Source organism: Platalea leucorodia (assembly GCF_965183815.1).
Source record: "Platalea leucorodia genome assembly, chromosome: 22".
In the NCBI taxonomy this organism is placed as follows: domain Eukaryota; kingdom Metazoa; phylum Chordata; class Aves; order Pelecaniformes; family Threskiornithidae; genus Platalea; species Platalea leucorodia.
This window is the reverse complement of record NC_138844.1, coordinates 1,137,634-1,153,548: the sequence shown is the minus strand read 5'-3', so window position 1 is coordinate 1,153,548 and position 15,915 is coordinate 1,137,634. Positions and strand designations below refer to the sequence as shown.

At 51.5% G+C, this 15,915-nt stretch overlaps 1 protein-coding gene across 1 annotated transcript in view; it reads right to left on the bottom strand.

Moving 5' to 3' along the window:
• Positions 1-12,251: 12,251 nt before the first annotated feature.
• LOC309599961 (feather keratin Cos2-3-like) overlaps positions 12,252-15,915 on the bottom strand; it is a gene marked incomplete at both ends in the record, with an annotated part of 5,468 nt that continues 1,804 nt past the window's right edge. The window contains one exon of the mRNA XM_082331904.1: positions 12,252-12,559. Within this exon, the coding sequence (XP_082188030.1) occupies positions 12,252-12,559 (308 nt within the window). The remainder of the gene's footprint in view (positions 12,560-15,915) is intronic.

The window sequence follows — 15,915 nt, the reverse complement described above, 5'->3', positions numbered from 1 at the left end:
CTAAGGCAGGAGTCTAGTGAGAAGCTCAGATGGATAAGTCAGACATCTCAACTTGGGCAGAGATATCCATGCCTCAGTGCTTGAAGGCAAAAATCCCCTCCAAGGCAGCTCTGCTGAGAAGCCAGGCAAAATGCAGGGTATAATCTATGCTCTCCCTGCAGACAAGGGAGGATTCTTGATCAGTTCTCTAGAGGAGAATGGATCTCATCCTCAGGTGGGTGTCTAAGACAGGAGACAGAGAGAGCTGGACCACCGTCTGAATGAACCCTTTCTCTCCTTTCTTCCTCCTTAGGAATTTCCATACCAGAAATCTCATGTGGCTAAAGAGCAGAGAAATCCCCCTAAATCCATCTCTCCTTAACCATGCAAGGCATTGCAAGTCTATGCTTTGTGTCTTGGGCAGGCTTCACTCACAGCTCAGCCAATGGAACTGGTCCAAATGACATCTCTTCATGCACCATCCTCCAGATGAAGCCATGGTCCCCTTGGCTGAGGGAGAACATTGGGAAGAGGCTGATTTATTGGAGGGACTCTGGATGCAGTGATGTCAGGAGAAGCGTGGACGAGCAGCTCTCACCTTGCCAACTCACTTCAAGCTGTACACAATTGCCTGACCCTGTTTCCTCTCCATCCACCTGGTAGGTATTGACAGCTTGTGCTCCCGATTTTCTTTCCCCCTCACGGCCACCGCTGTACTTCCACAAAGGGGAGCTTTGTGTGCACACACAGTGTAAAGTCTCTGCAGTTTAGCTCCATATAGTGAGAGCGTACATCAGAGAGTCACCAGCATCATTAGCAGGAAATCATCCCCACACCCACGTCATTAACACACTGAAGTTCAAACTGGCCACGCCGAGGAGACGGTTTTCTGATTCCCCTCTGTGTGCCACAGGGAGTTTGATCTCTGGGGGATTTCATGGGATTGTCGCAGGCAGCTAATGCTCTCTCTTCACACAGGCCAATTAAAGAACAGCAATGCAATTCTCTCAAGTGGCTGTCAGGCTGGGTGTTTGCCTCCTGCCTGCAGCTGTGGTATGTGGACCTTGTCAGGAACCCAGTGCTCTCTTGTGTAGCCATTTGCTGACATGCGGAGGATGTCTGAAAGAGCCACGTCCCAAGAGACTGGAAGTGTCAAGTATTCGGTGCTGGATACTGACATGGTCTTGAAACCTCCAGGGTGGGAGAGAACTAAAGGCAAGCATGGACACAAGGCTACAGAGAGAGTAAGGTAAGGGATTCACCTACCTCATTTCTGAGCCTCTAACTGCAGTTAAGGCCTATGTCTTCAGTCTTCATTGAAGTGAAGATCTAAGTAAAGATCTAAGTGCAAAGTCAGACAAGACTTGAGTACGGGGAAATTGATCTCCTCTGCCTCCAGAGCAGCTGTGTCTCCAGGTGACCTACTCATCTTTGCTCCATTGATCGTCAGCAGAGAGAGATAGGTGCTGTCAAGCCTCAGTTCAGCCTGTTCAAAAGGTGCTGCCTCACACAAATGAGGCAATCCATACCTCAGAAGCACCTATTTTTCTTCTGTTGACCCTCAAGATAAACTAGACAGCTAGCTTAAACAACACAGGCACACCCATCTCGACCTCTAGGCATCGAGAGTTAGTTGAGAAGACTCACACCCCAAGAGAGGCGGTCTGCACTGTCCACGGCTACCGCACATGTTTTGGAATTGAGAGAGTCATCGTCTGCAACTCCTGTGTCCAAGAGTTCAGTGTGGTTGAGAGAAAACTGATCTGCACCTGGTGTGAGGGGGAGATGCAGCTGCTGAGAGTAATGTGCCCAGGTTGAGCTCATTTGCTGGCACAGAAGTCCTCTCCCTGCTCTCCATCTCTCCTAGAGCAGCCTGGACAGGGATATGGGGTTTAGGCATGGGATGGAGGTGCTTGTAGGGGCTGGTAGGACAGCCTGTGGGTTCACTTCTGATGGCATGATGAAGCCATGCACACGTGAGCAGCTACGCAGGCCCTGCTGTAAGCTTATGCTAGCTGGGGAGCTCAAAGGCCACAAATGGTCACTTGCAGGATCAGTGTCTCCAGAAAGATGATTTGTCCCATTAATGTGCACATCTGCTTTGGGATGGGATAAGTCCTGTGTGTGAGCTGATGTCTCTTCTCTGACTGTGGGAAGAGTCTGCAGAGTCCATTAGACTGAGTCCAGAGGAGGGCCATGAAGTGGTCAGAGGATTGGAACACCTCTCCGATGAAGGAAGGCTGAGAGAGTTGGCGCTGTTTAGCCTGGAGAAAAGAAGGCCCTGCAGAGACCTTCTTGCGGCCTTGCAGTATGTATATGGGGCTTCTAAGAAAGATGGAGAGAGACTTTTTACCAGGGCCTGTAGTGGCAGGACAAGGGACAATGGTTTTAAACTAAAGCAGGGTAGATTTAGATGAGATATAAGCAAGACATTTTATAGAATGAGGGTGGTGAGACACTGGAAAATGTTTCCCAGAGAAGTTGTGGATGCCTCATCATTAGAAGTGTTCAAGAAGAGGGTGGATGGAGCTTTGAGCATCGTGGTGCAGTGACCGATGTCCCTGCCCATGGCAGGTGGGTTGGACAAGATGATCTTTCAAGGTCCCTTCCACCCCAAAGCAGCGTATGCTTCTATGAATCTACGATTCCATGAATTTTGCTGAGAACAAAGATCGTTCCGTGAGGTCCTCCCTTCCAGGGCAGTGAGTTTGGGCTGAAAGAGCCTCCCTTCAGCAGATATGTCTTTTCAGCCCTGTGGGACCAATTCAGATTCCAAAGACATCCTCGTGTGGAGGCTCTTTCACTTGTTCTGAGATATGCTTCATGAGCCACAATTCCCTTTTCGTGGAGGACAGTGCTGTGGGGATTTCTGTTCTTCCAGTTGTACAGTTTTATCAAGCCATCTGGATTTTCATGCAGGAAATAGGATACGAGACTGTAGTGGCTACTACGAGCACTCACGCGCACACGCATACAGAAATGCACTTGTTCCCGAACACCCCGGCAGACACTCACTCTCACATGTGCAATTGCAAATGAACAAACAAATGCAAGCACGCAGGCACGAAAACGCCCAAAGGCACAGCCAGATGCATATGCACATGAGGAAGCACAGGCTCTCCCCACACGCTGACAACCAGGACTCCACCGGCCACTTCTCTGCCCCTGACAACTTTCCACAAGTCCTTGAAAGCCCAGTGCTAAGAAGGTAAATGAGGCACCAGCCATCCATGGTGGATTTAGTGACAGCAGAGGGCTTTGGGGCTTTGGGGGGTTGGCCAGAAGTACTTCAATCGATTGTGTTCTCATTGCAGGAAAGAGAGAAGGTGTACTGGGGTCCAAGCCACAGGGTCTTGTTTGGAATTTCAGCCTGCAAAGTCTGTGCATGAAAGAGAAAGTCAAAGCTAGAGACCATCTCTATTGCTGCAACTTCAGGTGTTCTGCACTTTACAAGTCAAAAAATTCCCAAAGTCTGACAAGATGCAGCCCATCCCTGGTGATCAGCGTAGGGCGGTCTGGGACCAGTTCCAGCTTCAATGCAGGGAGAGGTGCTGCCCTGACACGCTCACATGGGAGCCAAGGGTGGTGTGCCTGTGGTGAGCCACACACCCTGCAGCTGCAAAGGCTGAGGCCGGGATGCCAGAAAGGAAGCTGGCCTGATGAAGTTGCCTTAAGATAAATACCCTCTCTTCAAAAGACAAAGTAATAATACTTAAAGTGGGCTTAAAAGAAAGATGGAGAGAGACATTTTAGTAAGGCCTGTAGTGACAGGACAAGGGGTAATGGTTTTAAACTGAAAGAAAGTAGATTTAGCTTGACATAAGGAAGAAATATTTTACGATTAGGGTGGTGATGCACTGGAGCAGGTTGTCCAAAAAAGTTGTGGATGTCCCATCATCAGAAGTGCTCAAGGTCAGGTTGGATGGGGCTTTGAGCAACCTGATCTAGCGACAGATGTCCCTGCCCATGGCGGGGGGGGGGGGGAGGGTTGGACTAGATGGTCTTTCGAGGTCCCTCCCAAACTAAACCAAACCAAACCACTCTACGATTCTGTGATTCCATGATTCTATGACAGCCCTGGCCATCCCCGACAGGGGGCGCTGCCACTCTGCCTGCTGGAGCCACCTGGCCCTGCCTACCTGCCCACGAACCCCGGAGCGCTTCCCCCACTGCCTGTCACTAGCATCGGCATGAACAATGGCAACGGCTAGGCACCGGCATCGGAGTCAGCATCGGGCTTCTCCCAGGCTCCCCTCCATCACTCCCCCCCGCCCCCAGGCGGTCTCTTCCGGTGCTTGGAGGCCATCCCACAATGCCAGAAGTTTGAGCTCAACACAGACAAGAGAAAATGATGTAGAGGTGACAGGAATCCTCAGGTTTTCTGCATAGGTTCCAGGCCATGAGGCTGTTGTAGAGGATTTCCCTGCACACCAAATGGAGAGCCTTTTGGTGTGCAGGAGGAGTCCCGGAGACAGGATGACAGCTTGGATCCCCTTTGTAAAGACACATTTAGGGCCCTGAGCGGAGAGGCCTCTGTCCATCTGGTCCCCAGGGAAGCCCGTATGGCTCTAGTAGCTCACTCAACTGTTTGAAGTCCATGTTCTTGGGCTTCAGAAGCAGAGAGAGAAACCCGGTTTCTGCAAAGGCAGAAGCCCCTGCCTTGAACTGGCAAAGGATCCCTTCTCCAGGCATTCCTCAAATGGGCTTCCAACTGGCCAGACTGCATGCTTGCCTCTGTGATGGTGTCTTGGAGCTCAGGGTAGCACAAGCAGCCAGGGGTTCTCCATGTGCATATCTGAAGGGCTGGATGAAGCCTGTCTATAAAACAGAGGGGAAGGTCATCTGTGCCACAGTCTGTGGCTCCCCAGCCTGTGCAGCAGTGAAAAAACTTTCGGGACATGTATGGGCATGACTTTTTCAGGCAAGTCCAGGCCCAGGGACTTGGGACACAGGAGTGGGTACTCAACAGAAGTATCCTACCTGCTTGTCTTGCTCCTATGCTTCCCTCAGCATCCACTGGGGGTTGTTGTCAGAGAGAATGGCTCTTGGCAGGAGACCTCATTGCTCCTGTGATTTATTTATTCCCTGGCCAAATTAGCCCAAGGAGGGAAAATCCCTTTCTTGCCTTGCGTCTAGGAATTGGCTGAACCTTGAACCTGCACTTCAGAGACATGGATCAGCCTTTGGGAGGTTATAGAAAGTGAGATGGAGAATGAGGCCAGTGAGAAAGCTGCTGAAGTGATGGCTAGATGGATAGGGAGGCAGGCAAAGCTGAAATACCTTTCTGGCTCTACAGATCACACGCAGAAGGAATCTGCGCTGCAGTTCCCACCAGAAGTGACCATCCAGGTAGGACACAAGAAAACAGGACTTTTCTCCAAAGGCCTGAGGCAAGAGCAACGAGTTCCTCTGGGGACAGGCACCTTTCATCTTGTGATGTAGCTTGGACCGTGTTGGAGGCAGAGGTTATAGGTGAGAGAGCTGGGAAGGCAGGGGATGCCTGGTGGCCAGTGGCTGAAGGGGAGTCAGCAGTGTGCCCTCGGGGCAAGGCAGACCAGCTGCACTCTGCGATGTCTTAGCAAAAGTGCAGCCAGCAGACCCAGGGAAGTGATCCTTCTCCTCTATTGATTCGCTCATGAGACCGTGCCTGGGGTCCTGTGGTATGTAAGAAAGGTACTGACATGTGGGAGCGAGTCTAGTGGAAGCCACCAAGGCAGTCAAGGGGCATGATGCACTAAGAGGGACTGAAGGAACAGGGCCTTAGGAGAAGAAGGCTCAAGGGAGACCTTATGGGTGTCTATGTGCTCTGAGGACATGGACGAGATGGAGCCAGGCTCTTCTCAAAGTGCACAATGGTAGGACTAGAGGCAACGGACACAATTTGGAATGCGGGTGTCATGGTTTAACCCCAGCTGGCAATTAAGCACCATGTGCAGCCTCTTGCTCACTCCTGCCCAGTGGGATGGGGGAGAGAATCAGAAGGGTAAAAGTGAGAAAACTTGTGGATTGAGATAAAGACAGTGTAATAGGTAAAGCAAAAGCCACGCGCACAAGCAAAGCAAAACAAGGAATTCATTCACTACTTCCCATCGGCAGGCAGGTGTTCAGCCATCTCCAGGAAAGCAGGGCTTCATCATGCGTAACGGTTACTTCGGAAGACAAACGCCATCATTCCTAACAACATCCACCGCTTCCTTCTTCTTCCCCCCCCCAGATTTATATACTGATCAAGACATCATATGGTATGGAATATCCCTTTGGTCAGTTGGGGTCAGCTCTCCCAGCTGTGTCCCCTCCCAGCTTCTTGCGCACCCCCAGCTCCTTGCTGGTGGGATGGTGTGAGAGGAGAAAAGGCCTTGACTTTGTGTAAGCACTGCTCAGCAGTAACTAAAACATCCTTGTATTATCAACACTGTTTTCCGCACAAATGCAAAACATACTAGCTTCTATGATGAAAATTAACTCTATCCCAGCCAAAACCAGCACACTAGGAAAGTCTATTTAGATATAAGAAACGCTTTCACTTTTTTTGGACCCTGAAAATTCTCACGTACTGGAAAGCACTGTCCACAGATGTTGTGCAGTCTCTGGCCTCGGAAGTTTTCAAGAATTGACTGGACGCAGCCCTGGCCAACCTCAATAATGCTATGGAAAGAGTGAAAACAGTATGGCAGGTTTGTTTGTTAAAGGCTAGAAGTAAGGAGAGGACTGGTTTTGAGGAAACTGAAAATGGAAAGGTTATGGTCAAGTGGAAAGGCTGTTTGTTGTTTTTGTTGTTTGGGGGTTTCCCCCCAATGAGCCTTTCAGAAGCTGGTTTATGAGATTGGCTGGGCAGTGTGGCAGGTAGCTTCATTTATTGATTCCTGAGATACCTTCCTTTGGAGAGAGGGAGAACGTCCACTGTGCCTGAGGGAGCTGAGAGGGACAGTTAGGGTCTGCAGGGTTTGGGGGGTATGCTGACAGGAGTTTGGGGCTAGACACTGTGCAGGAGCTTGGAGAGGCCAACCGCACCGAGGGCTGGTGGTTGGTGAGAGAGGAAGAAGAGGCATCAGAGAAGGAGAGACTCCCAAGATATTGCACAGGAGGATGTGTCAGAGAGGTTGGTCACCACGTGCAAGCATTTACCCCTTATACCCTTCACCTTGGAAAGGCAGAAGGTGTTGGCTGCAGGAACGACACGTGTCACTGCTGGAGGAGGGAGGACCACAGCAAGGGCATTTCAGGCATGCTAAGACCAAGCATTTTCTCCTCCCCATTTCTTTCTTTGTTCCCCTTGCAGAGTCATTTCCAGCAGCTCTGCTCTCTCGGGGCTCTTGGTGGGGACGTGTGGGGTTTTTGAGTCTCCCTCTCACACATGCAGAAGGATGGGTCTCAGCGTGCACCTTGGGTATCTCATCCTCGCTGCCTTCCTGAGGCAACCACTGGGGAAGCATTGGCTTTGACTGGAACCATGATTCCTCTTCTTCTCACGAGACCCTCACCCCTCAACAGATCTCTGCAGGGAGCTGCTCTTGACTTACGGGCATCGGATTACATGGGTGGATTTGGACCTATTTTCTCAAGATAGAGAAAGTAAAAACCTCAAGGGGAGGCTTAGGTTGGATATTAGGAAAAGGTTCTTCACCCCAAGGGTGGTGGAGAACTGGAACAGGCTCCCCAGAGAGGTAGTCATGGCGCCAAGCCTGACAATATTCAAGCAGCATTTGGACAACGCCCTCAGACATATTGTGTGAATTTTGGGGTTATCCTATGCAGGGACAGGAGTTGGAATCGGTGATCCTTGTGTGTCCCTTCCAACTCAGAACATTCTATGGTTCTAAGATGCTGTTACTGATGGAGAAGAAAAGATGAGACCGAGAAGAAACACCTCCTCTCCTTGTCGTCTTAGACCCCTTGCCTTCCTTTTCTCTTGCCAGCTGTCCACCTCTCTCCATCTTTCTCTTGTGATCTGTCTGGGCCCAGTGTTTCTCAGACATATCATTGCAGAAGCTCTTTTCTATCTCCGAACTACATATTTTTCTGGCACACAGGCCTTTTGAAAGCTGATGCCGGGACATGAAAGCTCTTCCGTCCCACTCACAGTGTTAGGGTGTCCCAGTGTCTCTCCTGGCTGGTACATGTCGTGCAGCATGCCCTGGCTAGCCATTTCTCCTGCATGTCCACAATGCCAGTGCTTCCTTCGCCCTCCCATGACCTCCGAGACTTCTGAGAGGACAGGGAATGAGGAGTAGGATGAAACTAGCACAGGAGAGCCAGGCGCTACAGGCTGTTCCCTGGAGACTCTGGGTAGCATGAGAGTCAGCATGGAAGACCTGGCTCTCTCTGGGGATATCCCTGTGGGAGGTAATTGACCTTATTGTGCTGTGGGATTCACGCTGAGCTGAGGCCCAAAAACACCCACCGCCTTGCTGTTCCCATCCATGGAGCTCTGGCTGCAGAGCAAGGCCCAGGGAGCCTTCTCCTCCGACGCTTTGCATCCCTTCTTGTTTTGCCTCTCAGAGCCATTCCCTGCACAGTTGCTGACCTTTGCTTTCTTCCAGGCACCATGGGACAGACCACTGTCACCCAGCAAGAAGGACAAGTCACAGTAGAGGAGAGAAACGCCTTCCAAACAACCTGTGCCTACCAGGTCTCTAACTTGCATGGCTTGTTCTGGTACCAGCAGAAGAAAGGCGAAGCCTCACACCTGGTCTTGTAGCAAGCATCAGCTGGCCCCAAGCAGAGCGGCCATCTCACCACATTGCTGAACACCACAGAGAAATACAGCCTCCTGCGGCTGGAGGAAGTTGAGGTCTCTGACAGTGTCTTGTACCTCTGTGCTGTACAAGACACCCTGGTGCAGGGAGTTTCTTTGGCTGTGCAGCGAGTTTCTTTGGCTGTGCAGCAACCCAGGGGAGGAAGGGGATGTGTCTGTGCACTATTTCCTCAGTGCACTCAGAGATCTGCAGGCGATTATATTCTTCCAGAAGGGGCTAGTGTCAGTGGCTTGAGAGGAAGGAGAAAGTAATGAAAGAACCCCTGCTCTGGAACTGGTTTCACTGTATACCCTAGGACAAGAGAGTATTTGCTGTGCAGAGAGCACTTGTCCATTCTCATCTGTGCACTCTGCACCTCCCCAAGGGCTGGAAAGAACCAGTCAGAGACTCACCTGAGCCTTGCAGTCAGTCCCTTGTAAAAAGTTCCTTTTTTTCTCTGAAAAAAAAAAAAAAAAGAAAGAGCTTCATTGTGTTCTCCGGGTTTTCCTCAAAACCCCGTCAGGGTCGACCTTTCCAGAGTAGGCATTTCTTGAGAAGACAGCAGTGCTGACACAGCTTCGGCAAGAACTGGATCCCTCAGTCCCCAAGAAAGTGGAAATCCCCAAGTGGGAAGGAGCACAAGGGATGAACCAAGGTTTCCATTTGACAAGCCCTGTGACGGTTTCCTCCACTCTACTCAGTCCAGGCTGACCACGGGAGGGCATTCAGGTGAAAATCCATCTTGCAGCAGTTATATTTTTGCTCAGGTGATTGTGGAGGCTGAATTCAGAAGTGTGGGATAACCTGAGCTCTGGCTGAACTTGGAGTCCTCCTTTTGAATCCTTTTAGGTCTGCAAAGGACAACTGTTCATCAGACATCATTGGTGTTTTCAGCCTGGCAGGATCAGGAACGCATGTGTGCACACATCAGGCTTCACTGAACTGTTTGGGGAGCTCTTCTGTGCACAGGGACAGGCCTCAGCCAATACGCTGTCAGGAATATTTTGCTGACAGTTCAGGAGCTATGTGGAGGAGAGTGTGGGAAGCTCAGGATCCTTGAACATCACCAGGAAGGAATTGCCTCCCCTGCTCTGCTTGTGTAGGGGCAAGACACTTCTCCCATCTTGCCTGGGTCAGCTTTTTACTTCTGTGACCCTCCTTTGCACTTCCCCAGATACTGTCTTTTGCCCTTCTCCTGATGCTTCTTAGACTTAAGCCCCTTTAGGGAGACCTCAGTCTTGCTCATACTGCATCCTCAGCTTTTCCTGCTTCTGCACCTCACCGATGAGGAAGGGGAGAGGATCTGGATCCAGTCTAGTGATGGCATCCGGTCTGCAGCCACAGTGAGTGGTACCAACAGCTCAATCTCAGGCAGAGGCCACCTGTCCTCCTTTGGAGTTTAGATATCTCCTCTGATGTCCTCAGGAAGGTGAGCAATAACTCATGAGAACTTGCCACTCCCTGATGGCCTGGTCATCTTCTTAGGAGTAAAATGGTGTTCTGGGACCAGTCCCAGCTCCTATGCCAAAAGGCAGGGCCTGATGGCCGCTGGCTGTGGAGGAGCTTGAATATGTCTTCCTCAGCTCCAAGAGACAGTGACTGGAAGGGGCCCACTGCCCCGTGTTCGCTTGTTCCTTCACCTTATCCCCCGCCAGCCAAGGTAATGCCTTTCTTCCTTGGCAATATGAGACAATGTCTACCGATGAAAGGAATATGTGGAGGCAGAGGCTGTGATGCGGAAAGATTTCATAGAATCATAGAATGCTTTGGGATGGAAGGGACTTCTGAAGGTCATCCCCCCCTGCAATTGGCAGGGACATCTACAACTAGATCAGGTTGCTCAGAGCCCCATCCAGCCTGGCCTCGAATGTTTCCAAGGATGGGGCATCTACCACCTCTCTGGGTAACCTGTTCCAGTGTTTCACCACCCTCATCATGAAAAACGTGTTCCTTATATCTAGACTGAATCTACTCTCTTTAAGTTTAAAACCATTACCCCTTGTCCTATCGCAACAGGCCCTACTAAAAAGTTTGTCCCTTTTTTTTTTATAGGTCCCCTTTAAGTACTGAAAGGCCACAATAAGGTCTCCTCGCAACCTTCTCTTCTCCAGGCTGAGCAATCCCAGCTCTTTCAGCCTTTCTTCACAGGAAAGGTGTTCCATCCCTCTGATCATTTTTGTGGCCCTCCTCTGGACCCTCTCCAACAGCTCCATGCCTTTCCTGTGCTGAGGACTCCAGACCTGGATGCAAGTACTCCAGGTGGGTTCTCACCAGAGAAGACTAGAGGGGCAGAATCACCTCCCTCAACCTGCTGGCCACACTTCTTTGGATGCAGCCCGGGAAACAGCTTTCTGGGCTGCAAGAACACATTGCTGGCTCGTGTCCAGCTTTTCATCCACCAGTACCCTCAAGTCCTTCTCTGCAAGGCTGCTCTCAATCCCTCTGTCCCCCAACCTGTATTGATACCAGGGGTTGCCCCGGCCCAGGTGCAGAACCTTGCACTTGTCCGTGTTGAACCTCATGAGGTTCACATGGGCCCACTTCTCGAGCTTGTCCAGGTCCCTCTGGATGGCATCCTGTCCCTCAGGCGTGTCAGCTGCACCACTCAGCTTGGTGTTGTGCGCAAACTTGCTGAGGGTGCACTCGATCCCGCTTTCTATGTCATTGATGAAGATATCAAGCAGTACTGGTCCCAATACAGACCCCTGAGGGATACCACTCATCACTCGTCTCCATCTGGACATTGGGCCATTGACCATTACCCTCCGGATGCAACCATCCAACCAATTCCTCATCCACCAAACAGTCCACCCATCAAAGCCACCTCTCTTCAATTCAGACAGAAGGATGTTGTGGGCGACAGTGTCAAAGGCCTGATGCCAGAATGCAGGGCCTGATCGCCCCTGGCTTAGGAGGAACTGAGTATGTCTTCTTTAGCTCCAAGAGACAGTGACTGGAAGGGACTCCTTGTCCTGTGTCCCGCCCTCTCCTTCCTTTGGGAATGATGAAATGTCCACTTGTGCCCCCACCTTACTTCCCCCCACCCAAGACAATGCTTTTCTTCCTTGTCAACTAGAGACAATGACACCAAAGAAGGATTACGTGGAGGCAGAGGCTGAAATGCGGAAAAGTTTAATGACTCTGAAGAAGGAGATGAGATCACTTCTAGAGGAGGGGATGAGAGCAGGGAGAGCACTAGCAGCTGTTGAAAGTCTGTGCCCATTGCCCACAGGAGATATCCCACAGGGCATCCATCTGCCTGCACCACGGAGGAAGAGGGGTCAGCAGATCCCCCACATTGGCTCTGGGGGGGTCTTACAGCCCAGAAGAAAAGCAGACAAGAAAGAGACGGGAGAGAGTGGAAGGCAAGGAAATTAGACTTTGGCCATGTTTTCAGAGAGCCCCAGCTGCACCTCCTCTGGAAGGGCAGCACTGCATGCTCAGCCTCTCCAAAATCGATGGCCAGGAGCTCTGTCCTCAGTCCAGAATCTAGGCCTGCATTCCTGGGCGTCCTCATCCAGGCTGTCACCAGTGGCTTTAGCAGGGGGGGCATCTGCTGCCACAGTAGCGGCTGGTGATGCAGGAGAGGTCACAGCAGCCAGAGGTGATGGGCACTCCCTGAGAGCTGAGGATGCTGCCAACGGCAGCAGAGGTGGAGGATCCCACAACGGTGTTCTGCGGGAAGGAGCTGAGGATGGGTCCGGGCAGGGTCACCACCACGGGGGAGGGCTCGATGACGACGGTGGAGTTCTGGCACTGCCTGACACAGGGCTCATTGCAGCTGTTGGCCAGCGGGGTCGGGCCGCAGGGCCGGCAGGGCAGGCACTGGTCGTAGCAGGACATGTCTGGAGGGTGGAGGTGCACCTGGGAGAGAGGGCAGAGAGGAATCAGAGCACAGGCACATGTGAGGAGCAGTCTGCCACGAGCTCATCACCCCACTGCAAGTGTGTCAAAGGCACCTGCTGAGCCAGGAGGTAGAAACTAAGCAGTGAGGCAGAAGGGTTTCTGGGCCTCATCCAGGCATGGTGCTGCAAAGTGTCACCTGGCCCAATGAGGCTGCTGCCCACTTCTTCAATTAAGAGCCTTCTCAGGCAAGTCCCAAACACTCCCTGAGTCAAACCTTCACCTGTCTTCAGCCCCTCATGAGAAGCAGCACCATGACCTAGCACAGGATGGAGAACCTCACATCTGCATGAACAGAAAAGGACATAAGGAAAGGGCTTCAGACTCACCTGGTTCCCAAGGAGAAAGAGGCAAGAGAAGTGGATGAGAGAGTGGGGAGCTGGGCTGGCTTTTATGGTGGCCCGGACCTGCCCCAGGCCCACACGTAGCTTCTACGGAAGTGGCAATTTTCTAAGGTGCTCGTGACAAACGGAACGCATCCCAGCTAATGACATAGGCAGGGTGGTTGTTTTCCAGGATGCTCCCTTTTCATTTCCTGGCTAATGCCATACTCGTTGCCTCACAGAGGCTTCTTCTGAGTGCTGGGCTTGAGAGGCCCCAGGTTTTCTGGGGCAGGAATGTCTCAGTGTCAGCAGAAGACGCAGCTCAAGTCCTGGATGGGTCCAATGCAAGGCAGTGATGTTGGCCTGGGGCAAACTGCTGGGGTTGCCTGGGGTCACATTGACAGGAAGGGGCCCAGCTGCTCCCAGCCCTACAATCCTCGGATGGTCACCCAAGGGCTTTCCATGCGTGAGGACATGCTGTGTCTTTCTCTTTCCATCCCTCCCTCCCAACACAATGAGGATGATTCACTGTGGAGGCTGCCTGCTGCCCTCCCAAGTCCTGAGGGAGCGTTTGAAGGGTCCATTTTGGCCCCCAGCCTCAAATACAGCAGGGGCAGAGGAAGCAGCAGTCCACCTCATGGCTTCCATGGAGCACAGTGGGACCAGCTGGTTCAGAGGTTTGGAGCCAGACAATATCTGGAAGGATACAGTTATTAATTTATATCGGGCATTACTCGCTACGTGAAAATTATTGAAACTTGAACAGACAGGCAGAAAGAAGATGTCATTTTGTGGCCTGAACACAGTAAGAAAAACTCCATGAAACATCAAATGGCAAAACTGTTTTTAAATTCTCTGTGGGGAACATTTGGACAGAGGTACAACCTACTCAACATCAACATTGTAAGACAACCAGATGAGTTGTATAGTTACCTCTTTTCTCCAGCTTGTGCTTTTATCGATGAGGATGCAGCCACCGTCTCATGGAACCACGCCGAAGGGTACATGACCCTGGCGTACAATACTAACATTTCCATAGGTTTCTTCACCACAACGTATTCAGACCTAGAGCTTTACAATCTCTCAGGTGCCCTGCAAGACCATTACCTTTATCTTGACAGAGGCTCCGTGATATCTGTGAGTCATCCAGGGGACGGGGAACCCCCTCCTCAGTGAGTTGATGGGCACGTGTCTGTCAGACGAGCATATCGTGGCGTTTGTGTCATCAGGCCCTAAATCCTATAGCGTCTTGCAGTCTAGAGAGAAGTGCAATTTAGAGGTTAAAGGCATCATTCTAAATGCATCAAACAGAGAAAAGGTCAATTTTGAGGCACTGAGGGATCTCGTGTTGGATTACAGTGTAAATCTAGACAGTGACAACCCTAAAAAGATCATGATAAAACATTGTTGTATCGCCAGGAACAAGCAGATATGGACAATAGAAACCAAGGCCCCTTTGAAAGATGCAGGAAGTAATCTATGACAAAAGACTAAAAATTTAAAAGCCTCCTTTATGGCTTTTGATCATGGGCATGCACTAGAAACACCCCTTTTCTGCTATCCCAGAAGGGCAGAGCAACTGTGGGAAAAGTTATTTTGTAAAAAGTCTTTTGGAGAATCACCAAATGGTAGAGGTTGGAAGGGACCACTAGAAGTGACTTCTCCAACCACCCTTCTGAAGCAGAGTCACCTAGAGCAGGTTACCGAGAACTATGTTCTGATGGCTCTTGAATATCTCCAAGGAGGGAGACTCCACAGCCTCTCTGGGCAACCTGTCCCAGTGCTCAGTCACACTCACAGTAAAAAAAAGTGTTTCATGATGTTTCAGACACAGCCTCGTGTGTTTCAGCCTGTGCCCATTGCCTGTGGTCCTGTTGTTGGGCGCCACTGAGGAGAGTCTTCTTTGCACCTTCCCAGGGCCTCCAACGTGCCCACAGTTCCTCTCTGGAGGACAGCAGTTGTCAGGATTCCTGTTCCTGACATGCTGCAGGGCCAAGGGAGTATTTCTGAGCAGAGGCGCAGCAAGGCAAGGACTGACGACCATCGGCTGTGGAGTAACTCGGGATGTCTTCCTCAGCTTCAAAGAGGCAGTGCCTCTTTCAGAGGCCTCGCTGCAGTGTGTCCCACCCTCCAATGCCTCTAGGAGTGATGAAGGGTCCCCCTGTGTCCCCCCTCCTAATTTCCCCCCAAAGCAATGGCTTTCTCCCTTGGCAGTCAGTATGAAAGACACTCCACGGGACAAAGACGGGGTTGCAGCAATTCTTTAATGAGTGTAAAGAGGGAAATAAGGTCACTGCAAGTGGAGGCCACCAGTGCGGGGAGGAGCAGGAGAAGCCAAGAATCTGTTGCCCTTTTCCTGTGGCAGGGTTCCCACAGGGCATCTGTCGACGTGCCCGGCAAAGGGAGACAGGCAAGGAGGTCATTCAAGGCTGGTTTCTGGGGTCCTCGCAGCACGCTTTGAGGGGAGCACAAGACAACAAAGAGAAGAGAGAAGACGGGTGAGTGGAAGAGAGGAAAGGTAGACCTTGGCCATGTTTTCTGAGAGCCCAGGCTGGTCCCTTCCAGTCTGCCCTTGCAGGGCAAGCCAGAGACGGTCAGCTGCTCTTAAAACAGCGGCACAAAGTTTGATCGTCTGTCCAGCATCATGTTTTGAGTTCCTGGGGGTCCTTATCCGAGGCCGTTGTAAGCACTTTTAGCAAGGGGGGCATCTGCTGCCACAGTAGCGGCTGGTGATGCAGGAGAGGTCACAGCAGCCAGAGGTGATGGGCACTCCCTGAGAGCTGAGGATGCTGCCAGCGGCAGCGGAGGTGGAGGATCCCACAACGGTGTTCTGCGGGAAGGAGCTGAGGATGGGTCCGGGCAGGGTCACCACCACGGGGGAGGGCTGGATGATGACGGTGGAGTTCTGGCACTGCCTGACACAGGGCTCATTGCAGCTGTTGGCCAGCGGGGTCGGGCCGCAGGGCCGGCAGGGC